Source organism: Pan paniscus, chromosome 5 (genome assembly GCF_029289425.2).
Source record: "Pan paniscus chromosome 5, NHGRI_mPanPan1-v2.0_pri, whole genome shotgun sequence".
Classification (NCBI taxonomy): Eukaryota; Metazoa; Chordata; class Mammalia; order Primates; family Hominidae; genus Pan; species Pan paniscus.
This window is the reverse complement of record NC_073254.2, coordinates 137,535,315-137,555,551: the sequence shown is the minus strand read 5'-3', so window position 1 is coordinate 137,555,551 and position 20,237 is coordinate 137,535,315. Positions and strand designations below refer to the sequence as shown.

General features: G+C 38.4%; 1 protein-coding gene across 5 annotated transcripts in view; it reads right to left on the bottom strand.

Moving 5' to 3' along the window:
• DCBLD1 (discoidin, CUB and LCCL domain containing 1) overlaps nt 1-20,237 on the bottom strand; it is a 67,380-nt gene that overhangs the window by 8,246 nt on the left and 38,897 nt on the right. For all 5 annotated transcript variants that reach the window (XM_057302583.2, XM_063605001.1, XM_034962755.3 and 2 more), the window contains 8 exons: nt 19,956-20,007; nt 16,106-16,178; nt 9,124-9,257; nt 4,307-4,347; nt 2,701-2,916; nt 2,157-2,281; nt 728-875; nt 518-625 (listed from right to left, as the gene is read on the bottom strand). In XM_057302583.2, coding sequence (XP_057158566.1) covers nt 518-625; nt 728-875; nt 2,157-2,281; nt 2,701-2,916; nt 4,307-4,347; nt 9,124-9,257; nt 16,106-16,178; nt 19,956-20,007 — 897 coding nt within the window. The remainder of the gene's footprint in view (nt 1-517; nt 626-727; nt 876-2,156; nt 2,282-2,700; nt 2,917-4,306; nt 4,348-9,123; nt 9,258-16,105; nt 16,179-19,955; nt 20,008-20,237) is intronic.

Genomic DNA, 20,237 nt, shown 5'->3' with positions numbered 1-20,237 from the left:
ATGGAATGTGTCCCTCCTACCTCTGTTCCTCCTTCACAGAAAGCTGCATTATGTTTTCTTGAAATTTTTCTAGAGATACTGGAATGAATATTTATTCTTTGTTTCTCCTTTTTGCAGAAAGGGTGGCGTGCTACTTAGATAGTTCTATATTTTGCTTATTTTTTTTAAGTTGCCACTATATCTCAGACAGCTTTCTATATTACCAATTTCTATATTTCCATTGTTTTTTGTATGGCTGCAGAGTGTTCCACTGCATGGATGTGCTAATGTTTTATTTTTCCACAAAATATGTACCTAGTGTTTGAAGGGCACATAAGTTCATTCCTAATCTTTTTCTATTTATAATACTGCAATGAAAAGCTGTAAACATACATCATTTTACATATGTGCCAATACCACTGGATCATCCACCTCCAATGTTTATATGACAGAGAAAAGGAAATTTTGTTGAAGTTACTGATATTGGGTGGGTTACCAGTTATGCTCCTTATGAAACCACAGACAATCACGGCTCTACCTGTGGATGTTTCTTCCGAGGGGATGGGCCTTGTGATTGTCTCATCTTCTTTCTTAGTTGAAACACTGGTGCTTTGACTTGTCTTGCGCCACACCAATGAATCATTACCTGAGACAGGAGGGATGTCGGGAAAACCACATTAGTAACAATGATAGGCGAAAAAAAATATGACCAAACTTGAGTAACTCACTGGCTTGCCCTGAGCCCTACCTTGTGTAATCTGGCAACCAATGAGCTCCACCTTCAAGGCTATCCTCTGGTGCCATGTCTGGGGGACAACCCGCACATATCTGGCCACGATGGGAGGGATGAAATTGTTTTGCACTGGGTCCCGAAAGTTAGAGTTACCCTGAAACACCTATAGAAGGAAATTATGTTTACCTTAAGATTCTATTAGTGAGTTTTTAGGTGTTTATCATCCCACTTATACGTGGTTATATGAAACCAAGGCAAGGATTCTATGTCTGTTGCATTTTTCTAGACACTCTTGATATTGAAGATACGAGGCTTTGCAAACAAGGGCCAATTTATCTAACTAAGGTGGTGCTGCTCAACTGTTTACTGATTTAAATTTCATTTTGGATAAAGAAGCTAAAATTGCCTTGTTGTATTATTTGACCTTAATATTCCTACATTCAACTGGTGCTATAGACAAGCAACCTCAAGAGCACAAGGCTTCAGCTCTCTCACTTTTGCCATTTCCTTCCGAATTCTCATTGTCACTAACAGGATCCCAAGACAAATGTCCAACTCAAACATCCACCATACTTATACTGAAGCAGCCATTTTAAATGGCCAATTTTCACTTCCCAAGAAAATTACAAGTATTTCATTCCTGAAGTAGAAAAGAATTAAATCACAAAGATCTCTCAAGGTTTTTATTGACACATTTCTTATTCTTGGATTTGGATGCCAAGAAAGCCCCATCTTTCTTTTTTTTTTTTTTTGAGATGGAATCTCGCTCTTGTCGCCCAGGCTGGAGTGCAATGGTGCAATCTCAGCTCACTACAACCTCCGCCTCCCAGGTTCAAATGATTTTCCTGCCTCAGCCTCCCAAGTAGCTGGGATTATAGGCACCAGCCACCACGCCTGGCTAATTTTTGTATTTTTAGTAGAGATGGGGTTTCACTATGTTGGCCAGGCTGGTCTTGAACTCCTGACCTCAGGTGATCCGCCTGCCTTAGCCTCCCAAAGTGCTGAGATTATATGCGTGAGCCAGCGCGACCAGCCCATCATCATCTTTTTAAAAATTTTATTTTATTTTAGAGACAGGATTTTACTCTGTTGCCCAGGCTGTAGTACAATAGCACAACCATAATTCACTGTAACCTTGAACTCCTGGGCTCAAGTGATCTTCCTGCCTCAGCCTTCCAAGTATCTAGGACTACAAGTGTGCACCACCACATTTGGGTAATTAAAAATTTTTTTTTGTAGTGGTGGGGTCTTGCTATGTTGCCCAGGATGGTCTCAAATGATCCTCCTGCCTTGGCTTCCCAAAGCTTGGGGATTACAGGCATGAACCACCATGCTTGGCCTCACTGTCTTTTATTAATGAGATATTTAATGTAAACACATTGATGAAAATATATAGAGGCCTGTTCTCCTACTCAGTTCTCTTGCCTCTAGGGTTACCTCTTACCTTTTCTTCATTATTCACAATTCCTTTATAGGTCTTCCACTTAGAATTATTGTTTTTGAAGTTCATCACAAAACTCTTAACATAAAAGTTGAAGTTCGACTGTGTAGATCCTGTGGTCCTAATTCCTTGTAAGAAAATAATATTTACAGGCTATTTTTAAAAGTTTGTTAAATATAACATCTATTATAATTTCAAGTTTCATTTTTTTCTCCCTCATTTGAAACCTCAGATCATCTCACAGGCCAACTTATATTAGTTGCATTTAAAAATCTCTTCACAGATTAATGTTTTCACACTGACAATACACCATATAAAGATTTCACCATTGAAGAATTATCTCTCTAATCCATATATCCATATTTACAACTTGCATACAGATTCTTTTCACAGAAAGAATGTAAAGATTTGTTACATTTTCAAATATTTCAAGAACTTGGAGGTAGGTAGAGAAGCACCTATGTAAACAATAAGCGTATTTTCAACTGCGAGTCATTTACAGTCATGAAACTACTCCTGCACTTGGCACTTGTGTTATTTTCTGCACCTGTTATTTTCTTTTTCTCCCCCAAATCGATCTCCAGCCACTCTCGTGGTTTGTGGTTGTTGCTACTGTCGCCCGAAGCCCATGAAGGGCCTTGGTCCTGAAGTCGGGCTTGGCCAGGAGACCAGTGAACTTGGTCTCCACTCTCATTGACCGACTGCCATGAGGAAGAAGCTCTGATTTGCCCGTCAGGTTCAAAACTCAAGGATCTGCTGCAACCTGAAAAAAGAGTGCAGTAAGATATTTTAGATACAGACATAAAATAACAGCAAAAAAAAAAGTAGTACCACATCTCACCTAGAAATATTCAACTAGTTGACTTTTATTCTGATATGGAGTAAAGTGTTTAATTACCAGCTTTTAAATGGTCCAGACTTGCATTTCACTCATTTGTACTACCATGCCTTGAAACTGTTATTGCTTTTCTTTTTAATAGACCTCCAAGTCACATCCTTTATAAGTGACACCTCTTCGTCCCCACTGTAGATTTTATTTTCTAACCTTCTATATTCATCCTGATTTCAACAAAATGCAATCTGTGTTAAAGGTTTAAAATGATGTGTTCCTTCTCACTTTAAAAGATTTAGAATCAGATGGGAACCCCATTTTTTCCACATACTTGAAAAGCAGATGTGTCTAAGTCGTCTGAACATCAGTAAGTTGTACCCAATATTCATCCAAAGGACCTTAACTATACTACGCCCAATATACCAATGTGAAGGCAGCAAATAAAGGCAAAGAAGAAATATTTGTAGTGTTTTCCTTGAAACGGTTTATGCTAAGGGAGAAGATTTACATAGAATACATTCCATGATGGAGAAGCTAAAAAGCCTTTATTTTATATACTCATTTTCAGTAACTTTATTCAAAATAATAACAAACCAATTGCAATATTTGAAAGCTTTTTCTCTTAAAATCTAAGATAAAGGGATTTATTTTAAAATAAATATTTCACTTTTTATTCTTTTTGGCAAAAGTTTGAGAGTTTAGATTATAAAGAAACATATTTTCTGCTTAATGTTAATTAGGCTTATTGTCCTGTGGATGGTTAAGTCAAGAAGATTTGGTGTGGGTGGCTGAAGTAAGAGGATCGCTTAAGCCCAGGAGTTTGAGATCAGCCTGGGCAACATAATGAGACTCTGCCTCCTTAAAAAAAAAAAAAAAAAAAAAAAGGTGCTATGTAACCTGAGAAAAAAGAAAAAAAAAAAAAAACCAACCTTTTAAACTATATAATCTGAAGGGTATGGAGGAATAAACTACTACTGAAGACTTTTAAAATATCAAATTCTTTTTTTTTTTTTGAGATGGAGTCTCGCTCTGTTACCCAGGCTGGAGTGCAGTGGCGCAATCTCAGCTCACTGCAAGCTCCGCCTCCCGGGTTCACGCCATTCTCCTGCCTCAGCCTCCAGAGAAGCTGGGACTACAGGCGCCCCCCACCATGCCCGGCTAATTTTTTGTATTTTTAGTAGAGACGGGGTTTCACTGTGTTAGCCAGGATGGTCTCGATCTCCTGACCTCATGATCCGCCTGCCTCGGCCTCCCAAAGTGCTGGGATTATAGGCATGAGCCACTGAAAATATCAAATTCTTAAGGAAAGCATGATCCTTACCATTGGAGGTAAACAGAAATCGCTTGTCTGACAGGGAACCACTGAAACAATAAAGACAAACATGAGAAGGTAAGTTGCTCACCTACATCTTAGTGACTAATATAGCTACATCCCAGGGCTCACAGAAATTTCCCACCTGTGCTTCCTTACATGATCCTCACAACACCCCTGCAAACCTACTGCTATTATCTTCATCACTGGTATTTTATAGAACAGGAAACTTAGGCCCACGGAAGGTAAGCAACTTTCCTAAGTTCATATAAGTGACAAGGGGCTAGGAAAGGGGCTAGGACTCTGAGATGCTGCTTTTGAATCAGAATCCTGTGCTATTTCCACCATGCTGAATTTATTGGAAAGGAATGTGTAGATATACAGCCTCAGGAATAACCTTAAATCTCAATTAATTATTGCAAGATGATGAAGACAGAAAGGATTACTGCCCTGAAATCTCCCTTTGTTTCAGCAGTCACCTTAAAGTGTCCCACTCATTTCCATCTGCCTTCCCCAAAGATCTCGTGACTCTCACTGAGGATGTTTCAGCAGTGTTACTCTGGGGACAGTCTCTGCCCTGTCTCTCTCTCCACGGCCACACTCCTACCTACTGTAGCAACCAGCACCAAGTCTTGAACCAGCTCCTGCTTCTGGATGACAAGGTACAGCTGGAGAAAACACACAGCATGTCAGTGAGCTGGCCTTACTGCCGCTTCTATCACTATCACAGGAGAAATGATTGCATCAGCCTCATTCTGCAGCTCAGTGCAGAAGACATTCCTAAGGCCACAGGAATGTCCTTATCTACCTTTGAAGACCAGATCAACCTTTAAAATAATCCCTCACAAAGTCAGTGGTATGAAAAATACAGAGAACGAATGGAAAATTTGGGGGCCTCAACATTAGCTTTATGAGCACAGTATTAGATACTAGAGGTAAACACCAAAAGGTAGATGCCCCTGTTGTGTCCAACTTTTTACAACTATTTTACAATCTCAGAGTGCTGCTTATTATTTTAAATGTTTAATTCTGAATTATAGATGGGAATAATGGACACAGAGAGTACTAAAACATGAAATCCACAAAGAACCCCAAAGTACTCTGGCCAAGAGTCTAAGTACCTTCCCATCAAAAGCTCTTTTTAGAAGTAATGGGTAGTAAAACTCTCTAGAATAGATTTTCTCTTTCACATTGTCTATGCTTGGCAGACTCCATAAACCCTGGTATTCCACATCTAGGTTCTTCTATAATCTCTGCACTGAATATAATGCAGGCACCAATCATTACTTACACGAGAAAACTCAGACCCACTTGGGTCCTGGGACTTGCCTAAGTTCACAGTTAGCAAAAAAGCTTGGATGAGAACTCTCCTGACACTTAAAGAAAGGCGCTAATCATATTAAAATTGTATTAAGATTTATGTGGAGCCTCTCTTTTGTCTGTTTTTCCATTTTCTCTAACGTTCCTACGCTGTTACATTTGAAATGTGGCTCAAATAAGCCTAAATAATGCTGCGGCGACCCTAAGAAACTAAGCTCACTTGCCATGAAATATTAATTTTGTTGTTGACCAAAAAGTATGGAAAGGATAACTTTGGAGTTAATCCTGAGAAGAAACCAGGAAAAGCTCTGCTTCTAACAGCTCTCTGCCTGGCTTTCCTCCGTTATCAGCTGGAAAATGTTTTTCCATTTCATTCCATTGAACGAATTAAATACAGACCACTTAAAGAATTCTATAGGTTAATAAGCCTACTCTTTTAAAAATAAAAACACCCTAGGGAGATTAGGGTTCTGAAGCATTCACACATTAGAGTGAATGAATTCAATCAGATTACAGGAATAAGGAGCCTTCCCAGAGGGCTACAGAAGCAATCAAGATTAATCTGATGGAAACAGAAAGAAGGTTTTCACTTCTGATGGTTAGCACCATCGTCCTCTGTATGAGGTCAGTCCCTCTTCCTGATACCATTCTGGTCTCTTCAAATCAAGGAAATGACCTGACCGGAGATGAATCCCAGAAGAGCCCTGGATATTTACTTTAGGGACTCCTTCTTCCTCAGCTGCAATACTTCCTTCTCTGGTTTTTCCTGAATGCCAAACAATCATGCGTGGGAACATAAGTTCAATGACCGCATGTACAGTGTTTCCCCAGGAGTAAAACAACACAGATGAAAACAACTGCTCCCTGAAGATTTCAAATCTAAATGAGTGGAAGAGGCTGTGTGAACATACAGTTAACTATTTGCTCAGTGCAAAATCACAGATCTAGAAATAAGAGATCTTGATATAATTCTGAACTTTCTATCTACTCCCCTCAAAATAAAAATCAGACAATTAGTACAAATAATTATATGGAATATGAAGCAAAACCCTTTCTAATTCACTAATGGTTTACATTTGTGTACTCTACTTTTTGCATGGAAGTTTAACGTCAAATTATATAAAATATATACTTTTCAAATTATATAAAATATATTATATATGTATGTATTAAGTCCAGTTGATGTAGCAGAAGTTAACTAAGAACGTAAAGTCTAATTTATTAAATAGTTTTAATAATGTTTGTTCAAAAGTAAGATAAAATCCAAGTTAAACTTTTTGTTATCCTGTTTTCCTACAAAAGGGGCATTCAAAGGTATACAAATACAGACAAACGATTCCAAAAAACAGATTGAGAGCCAAAGGGAAGTTCTTTGTCCCTGTTTGGAGGTGGTAGCACCTAATAAATTCAGGCTAGAGCCTGTTATCTTCCTGAAGTAGCACCCTCGTATCAACAGAAGAAACCATCAAAAAACATAAAAAGGAATACATTCTCAAAAGTCAAGTTCAAGTTGGCATTTAAAGGTTTACTGTGCATAAGTGATCACTTTTACTATAAATCAGGATGTAAACTTTAAAATAAAATTTAATGTTCTGAAAAGTATGTGGCAAATATTTATGTGAAAAATGTTATATATATGTGTGTGTATATATGTATAATTTTATTGAGTGAAGATTTTAATTTCTAATAGCATACTGTTACTAAACCTTTGGATCTTAAACCTTGGCACAAATTTAGAGACTAATTTGTCTTTGAATGTTCAGGTAATATGAAAAGAATACTTTGTGTCCTCTCATAGCTAAAAATCTATCCAGAAGGGGAAAGTAAATGGGAGGGTTATGGTAGGCAGAGAACACAAATATCATGAGGTAAGCCTGCATGTCCAAGTGCACGGCATGCACTGCTGTCCTTGGTGGATGGAAGTCTTTTGAGGATTACGTACAGTACTACTTGCATTGCTTGTGAAAGAGTTATGTTAGAACATCTTCTCTAGTTACCCCCACCCTGACCCCTGAACTCAGAATTGCCAGTGAGAGGCTCTGCCTTTTCTCCACAGACACCCACCAGCCAGCCTCCTGGCCGTGAGCATGGTGTGCTGATGGCCACCACCACCCCTCTCTAACATTGCTCCTCAGTCTTGACTCTACCCCTGTAATCTCCCTTAACTTCAGTTACTGCTTCTAAATGCCACTGCCTATGAACATGGGCCAACAACCTCAATCATAAAATGGGTGTTAGTCCCAAAGTTTATATGCGAGTTCATAAGTCGGTTCTTCAGAACTTAAGACACATTTTCCAATAAAAGCAATGTTATAACTTGTGGTCAGGATACCTATTTGACCTATGACATTGCTAACTAAAATACACTTAAATAAAAAGTAGGAGGGGGAAGGAAAATACTACTAAACAATTATCAAAATAACATCAGAGTCACCATATCTATGCTGACTAACTTGAGAACCTATCCAAGATAAGATGGCCCATCATCCATTGTGAAAATGGAACAGCAAAATACGACCATGTTCCTTCTGATGCAAGAGGGGGCTAGGACAAAATAGCAAGGGCAGGGGGAGAATGTCATACAGATTAATGAGTGATAGAATATATAGGTCCTGACATTTTTTCCCCCACTTCTGGATCCCAAAACGCCTAAAACCTTTGTCTTGTGCCTTATTCTTGGAACCCAGGCCATATGAAAACCTGTCCAAAAAACAGTTGCAGAAGGCAGAAGGAGAGAATGAGAGAGAGAAATACAGTGGCTCGAGGAGCACTTTTCTCTCACTAGGTTTCCACTCCAGGAGTGTCTCCCACTTGGCCATTCTGAACTGCCTGTTTATATGTGTGGACGTCTGGACCACAGGGTGGGCTGACACTGAGTTCTACACAGCTCTAGTTTTACACCTTCTAGTGGCTGAGGAAATTTGAAAATATGAAAAGATTAAGTTGAACCATTTAAAGCACTTAACACATTTTTTTTCTCATGAAGCTAAAAGAGCACAGGATAAAAACAAACGAAGAATATAACGTTAACAAAGGCCATCTTTTTAAACAGTGTTAACAAAGGCCATCTTTCTTCACTTCCCAAACTCATCACTCAACAACTGTCTCTAGGAGTGTTCTAGGGAGCTCAGTGGTTCTGTAAGGGTTTCAGATGATGATAACATTGGAGACAACCATTAACTTATAGAAGCTGTAAAAACCCAAAAAGGATTAAGCCTTTATTTTCTCCCACAAAAGCACCTGAGAGTAAAAACACTCCTCTGCCCCAGGGCTTCAGAGTGTGCCATTTTAATTTACATGTCAGCATAACCAGTGAGCTTTCTGATTGCTACATTTATCATCCATGCAGAGACCAGAAATGCTGCTCTAAGCACTCATGCATATTTTTCCAGTTGACAAACCCTTGCTATCACATCCCTGCTGTCTTTTCAAAGTTGTGAGCTGGTTAATTATCCTTCAGGGTTACCTTCTACTCAGAACAAACGACACTGAAAAAAAATACTTACTCCCTCGAAAGCACACCATTGGCCAGAATCCCTTCATATCGACTGATCCCTTTGCGCTGAAGCACACTGATCTGGCCACCTAGTTCATCAGCAATTATTCCTGCATGGATGGCAGCTTTGCACAATAAAGAGGTCTGAAACACAGCAACATCATTATGCAGAACTTAAAAGAACACAGTTAAAATATAGTTGGAGTTTTCTATTTTGTTTCTGTGGTAATTTATAGTAGTGGCCCCAATGAATAAAGCCTTCCAATGGCCATGCCCTGGAGTTGTCACCTCCCTCACTGACTCTGGACCATGTGGCTGCTTTGTTCTGCTGCAGATAACAGGGCCTAGCCAACTGCTACACATGTGAGTGAAGCCACCTTAGACTCTTGAGCCCCAGTTAACCTGCCATATGATGGCAGCCACAAGAGTGATTCCAGGCTAAGGGAGCTTACTAATCCAATCTAGTGTGGGTGGAGGCAAATTGCTCACCCTCAAACTCATCAGCAAATAAAATGGCTGCTACTTTAAGCCACTAAGTTTTGGAGCGGCTTGTTAAGCAGAAATCGATAACAGATCCAGTTTCTTATACTTAGGCTATTAGACACACATGCCAAGTTATCATTTAAGAAGCTGAACTTTCAATTCCACATGTTCACTTTTAAATTAGAGATTTATCAAGGTACCAAAACCACAATGGTAATGACAGCCACAGAACATTCAATGGAACAGAAAGCTTAACAAAGTTCCTAGAGGGATGATGAGCAACTCAGGGCTGACAGCCTCCATCTCACTTCCTGAATCCCCTCAGGAGGCATCAAAAAGCCAGTGCCAGCTCAGCCCTGCGATGTTCAGTGTGAGGTGTCAGCAGGCTGCTGGCTGTTCTGACAGATGCAGCAGGAACAGCAGACTGGCTCTGATTTACAGGCAGTTGTGGGATTGGAATCGGCTCTGTCAGGAAGTGGGGCTACAGAAACGACTAGAACTTTCTATGGGGTGCCCAGGCCTGTGGGTCCCCAAGTGTAGACCTCTGTGGAAGGGTGTTAAGGCACTCAGACCCAGGAGTGAGGGGATAAGAAACATAATTTCCTAAATAAACCTCAGCTATGCTCCACTTCTTCATGACTATTAATGCCAACATAGAAAGGCAGCTCATGAAATTTATCTCAATAACTGGACTCAAGAATTTCTCTTTTTGTTAATGACAATGCTGCTTATCTTATTTACAATGGAAAAGTTCCCTTAGACTTAAGTTACAACAGTATAAGGACTAATGAGACAAATCATATTTTGCAATATAGTTGCAATAAAGTTGAGAATTTTGTGATATTCAATTTAGAGAGTTCATATTTCCCAAACTAGATTAGGTTTGGCAAAGTGAGTCAGTTTTGCAATAACTGTTATCATAACAAAAGAGAGGAAAGATTTCATGACAGAAAGAAAAAAAAATGAGAATACTGAAACAGAGATGCAAATACTACCCTCCCTAATTTTGGAGGAAAAAAAGAATTAAAATTAGAAGAGAAAAAGATCGTACTCTTTAATAAGAATGCAGGTTGCTTTTTTATCTTTCCTGAATTTTCTGTATATGGTTCCTGAATTTTCTTTCATTAAAAAGCTTTCTTATCATCAGTTTGGACTCCTGGGTTCAAACAAAATGGAGGAGCCAGTTGAAGAGGAAAAGTCCTGAATTTAAATTTAGCAATTTATCTTGTCATCCTGGCTTTGCCTCTAACTCCACAAAGTATATACAAGTCATTCCACTGCTCTTGACCTGGCTTCCCATTCCTCTGGACAATGACAAGCCTGGACTGGATGTTGTCTAGTGCATGGGTCCCCAAGCCCCCAGGCTGTGGACTGGTACTGGTCAGTGGCCTGTTAGGAACCGGGCCACACAGCAGGAGGTGAGCAGTGGGCAAGCACACATTACAGCCTGAGCTCTACCTCTTGTCAGATCAGCAAAGGCATTAGATTCTCAAAGGGGTGCAAATCCTACTGACAACTGCGCATGTGAGGAATCTAGGCTGTGTGCTCCTTATGAGAATCTAATTCCTGGTGATCTGAGGTGGAACACTTTCATCCTGAAACCATCCCCCACCCCGTCTGTGGAAAAACTGTCTTTCACAAAAGTGGTCCCTGTTGCCAAAAAGGTTCGGGACTGCTGGTCTAGTGTCTTTTCTGAAGGTCTGTCACCTTGTGATTCTAAAGGGTACCCAGTACACCGTTTATATTATAGGACCCATGCAGGCCTGTCTCCCTCGCTAAACCCCAGAATGAAAACCAGATCAGTTCAGTGGTCTGCTGAGCAGCTATTCCCACTGTCCTTGGGATCCCCGGTCTTCATCCTAGGAACCCTGCCTATTGAGAGCTCTCACTGGACTTGGCATGTCCCAGGGCCTCCTTGGCTGTAAGATGACAGGTTCACAGGCCAACGAGCAACAGGATCTAACAGCATCATTGGCCAACAAATATTCTCGTTTCTCACAGTACCCAGTATTGAAGGAATTCAATGGTGAATACCTTTTTTATAAAATTTTTATTTAATTGCAGCTATGGCTTTCCATAATAGGTTGATGCAAAAGTAATTGCGGTTTTTGCCATTTCTTTTAATATTAATTGTAGGCTATAGGATACATCTCCAAAAGACTAGCCATCAAGTCTCACTATCATATTATTATGATAAAATTACCAACATTTTCCAGGATTATTTTCTTTAAAATAGTCACTCCCTCATCCATCCAACTTAAAGGAAATTGATGTTTATTTGTCACTTTTTTGGTATTGATTTTTAAAATTCACATTTATTGTACCTGATTTTTGAAAATTCCCTTTTGAACGGATGGTACAATTTATACTTTTATTTTCTAGCTATTTTGAAGTCTAAGTCTCACTGAAATGTAAATATTGGAAAGCCATATTACCTAACCCATGTACATGGGTACATATTACCTAGCATATGTACCTAGCCTATGTACATTCTGCTCTGTAGAGCAGAACGTCTCTACAACCAGCTGGGCAGAATTTGCTGGAAAAAGAAAAAGAAATAATTTATATTTTATTAAATTACACAACCAAAAATACTAAACTGTACTTAAATTTTTAAAGTACTTTCTGCCCTCCGTATAATATCTTGCTTTAATGGCAAATTAGAAACCTGATTTGTGAAAATATAGATTGATCTACAATGTTCATCTGAAGGCAACTTTTACACAATAATTATTTGTTTTATATAAGGATTCACCATAAAGTCTATTAAACAATGAGCTTCCTTGGCTGGGCGCAGTGGCTCACATCTGTAATCCCAGCACTTTGGGAGGCCCAGGCAGGTGGATACAAGGTCAGGAGATCGAGACCATCCTGGCTAACACAGTGAAACCCCGTCTCTACTAAAAATACAAAAAATTAGCTGGGCATGGTGGCAGGCTCCTGTAGTCCCAGCTACTCATGAGGCTGAGGCAGGAGAATGGCGTGAACCCAGGAAGTGGAGCTTGCAGTGAGCCAAGATCATACCACTGCACTCCAGCCTGGGTGACAGAACGAGACTCTGTCTCAAAAAACAAACAAAAAACAACGAGCTTCCCTAATGCATTTTACTTGATTCTAAGATGTTCAGCTATCCCTGACAAATGGTTTTAATTAGTAAATTATCTTAAACAAAATATACTTAAACAGAATAATGTAAATGTAATAATTCTTTAGGAAAGGGAATGCAATGGCCAGCTGAAGAGAATACCTTCATGCCTCAAGCAATTGCAGGTGGATGGCATTATCTACAATAAACATTTCTGAAGTTCACTAAGCCATAAATGATGGCCAAACAGATTAGTGTGAACTAAGGCTAAACAACTTTCAAGCAACTATCAAATCATCCCAGAATTTTCTTAACTCTTCCTTTAGGAAAAATCAACTTGTACTAAAACAGTGTTGGCAATGTTTTAAAAGGAAGTGTAACAAAAAAGTAAACATTTTAGGTTGCATTTAATAAAACATGAACCAAAACCAGTAAGGTAGAATAAAACACATGCTTAAAAATGTTGGTGGAATGATAGCAAAATGTTAAATTATCAAATATATGCCCCTTTCCATCATACGAATTATTTCTGTGCTGTTACAGTCCTCCTAATTACCATATCAATAATGTTTTCTTCATAAAATGTGCATTCTTTATAGAAATGTTGGAAATAATGAAAAAAAATCACTCATATTGTCATTACCCAGAGATAATCACTTGCCATTATAATGTATTTCCTTCTGGCTTTTTCTGGGTGTGTACAAGAGGCCCAGTTTCTCCCCTTCTCCTCCTAAACTGCAGCGCACTACATGTTTACTGTCTCTATTTTACAGTACTTCTTGAACATTTTGGGGAGAGGAGAATTGCTGAAACAAATTAATTAAGTGATATGTTCTGCTTAAAAACAGATGGTTTAGTTAGCAGGCTGGGGAGAAGGTGCCAAGAGAAAAACTGTTCTGGGGGCAGGTGAGGCAGATCTTAAGAGAAGCCCATATTCCTTCATTGGCATTGGAAACATACACCAATTTGGATGCCTTAATTTGTCAGTAGGAGACAGAATTACAGAATCTCAAAAATTCAAAAAGGACTTTAAAGATCCCCCCTCACACCTCCTGACAGACCACCCCCATCTCCACTCTACTGCACCTTTCCCACACAAAGACAGTCTATCCCTGACAAATGGTTTTAACATCTACACCTGACATTTTCAGTGACTAGGAAATCACTGTTTCTCGAGACAGCCTATCCCATTTTGCATTGTTCAATTATTCCTTATATGCAGCTGAAATTGGCATCCCTGCAACTTTTATCCACTGATCCCAGTTCTGCCTTTTGGAGCAACACAGAATAAACCAATGCCTTTTCTATAATAGCTCTGTAAGACAACATATTCTTCCCTGAGACAGGGTACCTCCTTCTTCAACAGCTCCTCTAGTTATTTATTTTACATATTCTGTTATCCTGACCTATAGGATATGCTTTGGTTTTGCAAAGATTCTTCTGAAAAGACTTGCTACAACTGAACGCATTTCCCGAGATGAAGACACTGCGGAGGCAGACTCTAAGATAACCCCCATGATCCCTGCTCCCTGTATCCCCTCTTGTGGAATCCCTCTGAATCCCCCTGAGTGTGGGTGGGGGCTGAGATTTTCTTCTAAGTCTATAAGAATATGGCAAAAGTGATGGGATACCACTCCCATGATAACATTATATAAGAGTGTAATCTATCTTGCCAGGAGATCCCTTTGCTCAAAGACTCTCCCTTGTTTGCTTTGAGGATTCAAGTGGCCACGTTGGGAAGGTCTACATGGCAAGAACTGAGGATGGCCTCCAGCCAAAATCCAGGAAGAAACCGAGGCCCTCAATCCAATAACACACAAGTAACTGAATGCTGTCAACACCACATGAGCTTAGAAGCAGATCCTTCTCCAGTTGAGCCTCCAATGAGATTGCAGCCCCAGCTGACACCTTTGTTGCACCTTTATAAGACCCTGAAGCAGAGAACCCAGCTAAACCATGTCCAGTCTCTTAACCCACAGAAAATGAGATAATAAATATGTGCCACTTTAAGCCTCTAAGTTTATGGTAATATTATTATGCAGCAATAAATATCTAATACATCCATGACATTGACATACACAAAAAAGGCACTAATCCGAGTTCTTTGAAGAGAGTAGCTTTCAAAACACAAAATTTCCTTGCAGATAAAATCATTCTAAAAGCAAATAGTGCAAAATTAGTTAGTGGGTCAAATAGGAAACCTGCTTGCCAGCACTTAGGGATCATGTACTCCCATCTACCATGCAGGAAACCATTTACCTGTTACGCTAAAAAATATAGCTCTGTCAGGAGGGGTAAGATAAACATCTACAGTAAGAAAAAACTATGCTATTTCTCTTATTGTACATAATTCTTACATTTCTTGCATAGAACAGGAAAATGATAAATAAAAACTTTCTATTGCTGGGAGTAAATGTCAACTTTTTATTTCTCTTAATTCCCTGTAGTCATTTAAGAATTGCCTGAGCCAAGTAAATCTTCAAACTGAAATAGTATAAAACATTTTAAGAGTCAATTTATAGGTCAAATGAGTATCCAGTGTCAATCTTGTAAATAAAAATACAGAAAAGGGGAACGAAAGGCAAAATAACAAAATCTGCTGTTCCCAGAATCAGAATGTGCTAAAAGAGAAAATCACAGTCAAACTTTTTCCCTATGCCACAGAGGATTTATCAATCACCTAGAACAAGTAGATAAAGGTTATTTTCCCACAGGCATAAAAATACACGTTAATAACTTTAAGAACAGTTTCACAACAATAGGTTTTTGCTATAGATTTCTAATAACTCAGGCACTTTCCAAAAGCTAGGCTATAAACCCAACTACTTCAAATAGCAATGTAAATTTTTAAAAAATCAGATACTAGATTTCCAGGACAGAAATCTGTAAATAGAAACAAGTGGAGGATTATGTATCTGAGATACAACATGCAGGAACAATGTATTACTACATAACCCAGGAAGTCTTACTGGACATAAGAACTTGGTTTGCAAAGAGAGAGGCGAATAAGAGCAGGATGGATGGCTTCACTGGCCCCAGACACAATGTCACTATTCTATGATACGAATATTCATGTCCTTTGCTCTATTACAGGAACCAGTTGGAATGTTAAAGAAATAAACCATAACAAAAAGGATGCAAATCTATAACCTCTTACAAAAAGTGGATGGAATAATACTCTCAGATGGCAAAGTTTTCTTTTTCATTTCATTTATAGTAAGCTTAGCTGGAAATGCTAGAAATAGGAATGAATGCATGGGTAACCTTGGTTTTTATACTTATTTCATTTATTCTCAGAGGAGAGAGACTCATGCATCTATCTAGAGTTTTATATCTCATTTGACTTTAGTCAGTAATTAATTTAGGCAGAGTAAAGCACTTACTCCTTTTAATTCATTCTCTGCCATTACCCTCAGTTACTTACATCTCTATATCCATCTACCATATTCCCAGAAATGTCTCCTGCTACGTCTCTACAACCAGCTGGGCAGAATTTGCTGGAAAAAGAAAAATAAATAATTTATATTTTATTAAATTACACAACCAAAACAATTAAACTGTACTTAAATTTTTAAAGTATTTTCTGCCCTCCATATAATATCTTGCTTTAATGGCAAATTAGAAACCTGATTTGTGAAAATACAGATTGATCTACAATGTTCATCTGAAGGCAACTTTTACACAATAATTATTTGTTTTATATAAGGATTCACCATAAAGTCTATTAAACAATGAGCTTCCCTAATGCATTTTACTTGATTCTAAGACTTCCAATAAATATTTTTCAGAAACAGGAATATTTCTAAACATTATATATAGTATAATCTTGTTTCTATAAGAAATGTTTAAAATATGTAATAATTTTGTTCTCTATGGATAAAAAAGACAAAGAAGAATATCCCTAGATTCTCTCTGGGAGTAGGATTGTGAGGAACTTTCACTTTCCGTGTTATACATATTGTAATATTGCCATAATATTAGCACTGTCTGATAGAAATATAATGGGAGCCACATATACAAATTTAAATATTCAAGTAGTCACATTTTTAAAAAGTAAAAAGAAATATGCAAAATTAATAATATATTCTATTTAATCCAGCATGTTCAAATTTTATCATTTCTAAATGTAATAAACAGAAATAAATACCAATAAGATATTTTCTCTTTTTTTAACTTCCAAAATCTGGGGTGCATTTTATACAACACCGCTCAATTTGCACTCACCACAGTTCAAGTGCTCATTAGCCACCCGTGGCTAGTGGCTACCGTATTAGATGGTCTGGCCTACATTAGTCATGAAATACTTTTGCAATCAGAAAAAAAGGATATATTTTAAAATTAGGATTCCAAGGCCGGACACAGTGGCTCACGCCTGTAATCCCAGCACTTTGGGAGGCCAAGGCGGGTGGATAACCTGAGGTCTGGAGTTCGAGACCAGACTGGCCAACATGGTGAAACCCCATCTCTACTAAAAATACAAAAAAATTAGCCCGGTGTGGTGGCAGACGCCTGTAATCCCAGCTGCTTGGGAGGCTGAGGCAGGAGAATCACTTGAACCTGGGAGGCGGAGTTTGCAGTGAGACCAGATTGCGCCACTGTACTCCAGCCTGGGGACCAAGAGCAAAACTCCGTCTCAAAAAAAAAAAAATTAGGATTCAATTTACTTAACAGTCATTTTTCAAGAAACTTTCCAGAAACATGTCATAGCATGTGGTGCAGCTGAAGGGTGTCAGTGTTAGGGGCAGAGTGACACAGGCTCCAGCACTACCTAGCTAGCAGTGGGACCCTGATATTGCATATAATCTCTCTTAGATTGTTTCTTCATCTCTAGTCCCTTCAAGTGTCAACATATCAACAAGATATGAAGACAGCTATAAACATCTATAAAAAACACACAAAAAGGAAGCCAAAGTATTACAAAAATGTTGTCAGCTTTGAAGATGCATGCCATGTGCCCTTACTTCTATATATACACCACTTTACATAATGTTTACTTGGTTTGTTTAAAAAGAGTGTACCAGCCCAAACAGATTCCAGAATAGAAGTTGTTTTTATTTCATTTCCTCTCAGTGTCCTCCTGCTGACTTGGCAAATTATATATGTAACAACTAATTATAAAAACTATCCAAATAAATATTCCATAATTTTTTCCCATTGACCTTTTGGAGTCCCTGCATTGCAGCAGTACTCACGGAATTAAGAAATAAAAATAATGGGAATTCCCATTACAGGGTAACAATTCCCTAGAGCCAATTCCCTTAGAATCAGCTGTATTTCAGAATTCAGAATTTCTTGGATTCTAGAAAAGTAAAACAGTTCTAATGATGTATATGATGTAATACGCTGGTGGGGTCTGCACACATTAATAAAAAACATTAAAATACTTGTGTCAAATGCCTTAATAATCATATAAAATAACATATGTAAAGACATGTTAATCTAGTCCAATTTTGCTGTCAAACGAATTTAAGGTCACATTAATCAAGAATCACCACCAAATGAGTTACAAAAGGCTTTCAAAACTTTCTATACTTCATAATTATGGATGAGGGCTTGTGGACCTGTATCAGTCACCAGGCCTTATCTTTAATCTAAACACTACAAAATGGCTGGGCTAAAGCTGAGATAATCTGGCACCATAATGCCACCCTGTAAACTTGGATATATTCCCTTTCTTTAGGAGAACAGGAAATGACCATTTGATGTCCAGTGGCCCTATCACCAACTGGGACTGTAGAGGTATAGCTAGAATAGATAATACCGGCATATGTGTATATTGGATGAACGGTAACTTTAAAACCAATATTTAATTATCGCTCATTTTCATTTTTCCCCCTATTAGACATAATATTAGTTAACACTAGAGTTGTTTCTGCACATAAAATAATCTCATATATTAGAATGTCCAAATGTCCGAGATAGGACCACAGGCTCTTAAGCCTGACTCCCTGGCTACACTTATGAGGTGTGTAGCCCTCAGCAAGTCTTAATTGGTTTGTACTTTGGTTTTTAGGATGTAACAGAACCTTCCTTGCAGACATGTTGAAATGTTCACAAGAGCTACTTACTCTGTGCTAAGTGCAGAGAGCTATACCAGGCACTAGGAAAGCACTCTAGAGAGTCATAGCTGGGTGCCATGATTCACACCTGTAATCCCAGCACTTTGGGAAGCTGAGTCCAGAAGTTAGAGATCAGCTTGGACAATATAGAAAGACACCCATTTCTAAAAAATTTAAAAATTAGCCAGGTATGATGGTGCACACCTGTTGTCCCAGCTACTTGGGAGGCTGAGGCAGGAGCATACTTTGAGCCCTGGAGTTTGAGGCTGTAGTGAGCTATAAATATACCACTGCACTCCAGCCTGGGCAAGAGAGCAAGACACTCTTTCATAAAAAGAGAAAAAAAAAACAGTCATAGTTTTTGTTAGTGTTGTTGACAATGATCTCTAGACTAGTGGTTCTCCACTGGGGGCGATTCTGCCCACCATGAGACATTTGGCAATGTCTGGAGACATTCTTGGTTATCACAACTGACATCTAGGACATAGAGGCCAGGGATGCTGCTAAATATCTAACAACGCACAGGACAGCCCTGCAATATAAAGAATTATCTGACCCAAAATATCAATAGTGCCAAGGCTAAGAAATTCTGCTTTAGACTGTTTTACTTGATAGATGAGCAAACATACATCAAAGTGACTAAGTAGTTTTTCCAGCTAAAGCTGGGTTGAAAATTTTCATCTTCTTATTTGCAGTAGGTTTTTCTCTAGTGGTAAAGACAAAATGCACCTCCTCCCAAATGAAAGAATTTTAAAAGTCACTCCCAAATACCAGCCAGGAAAAAAAATACAGTCTAGACTCGGTAATGATTCATTGGCCCTACGGTGGAACTCAGGGGTCAGCAAACTATGGCCTGTGAGCCAAATCCGCCCTACTGATGTTTTGGTAAATACAGTTTTATTGAAACACAGCATGTCTGTTAGTGTATATATAGTGTCTATGGTTGCTTTTTTGCTACAACAGCAACAGAGATTATATGAATAAATGCAACAGAGATTGTATGGCCTGGAAAACCTGAAATATTTATTATCTACCCCTTGACAGAAAAGGTTTGCTGACTTCCTGCTATATAAGAAACTATTTTAAAAATTCCTCATTAGTTACAACATGAATGGTAAAAAGAGCTTTAAGTACAAACGTATCTGGTTTAACGTGAAAGAAAACAAAATGTTCAGCAATACACGACTGCAACACAGTTAGGATACCTATACTTACCTGTATTCTGTCTTCAAATAATGGCTAGCTCGTTCCAAACACGTTATTAAATCTGTCATAAATAAAGATAACTGCAATTAATAGAATGAATAAAAACTAGGACACTCGTGCTGCAAAGCTTTCTTTTAAAATAAAAGACAGTTTTTAAAAAGCACTTATTCACTATGTAGTTATCAGAATTTTCCTTTTAAAAATAAACACTGAGAATCACTGTCTCCAGTATTTAATGAGTTCCTTTCGTTTCTTTTTTCTGCCACCAATGACAGTTTTTCAACACAATCA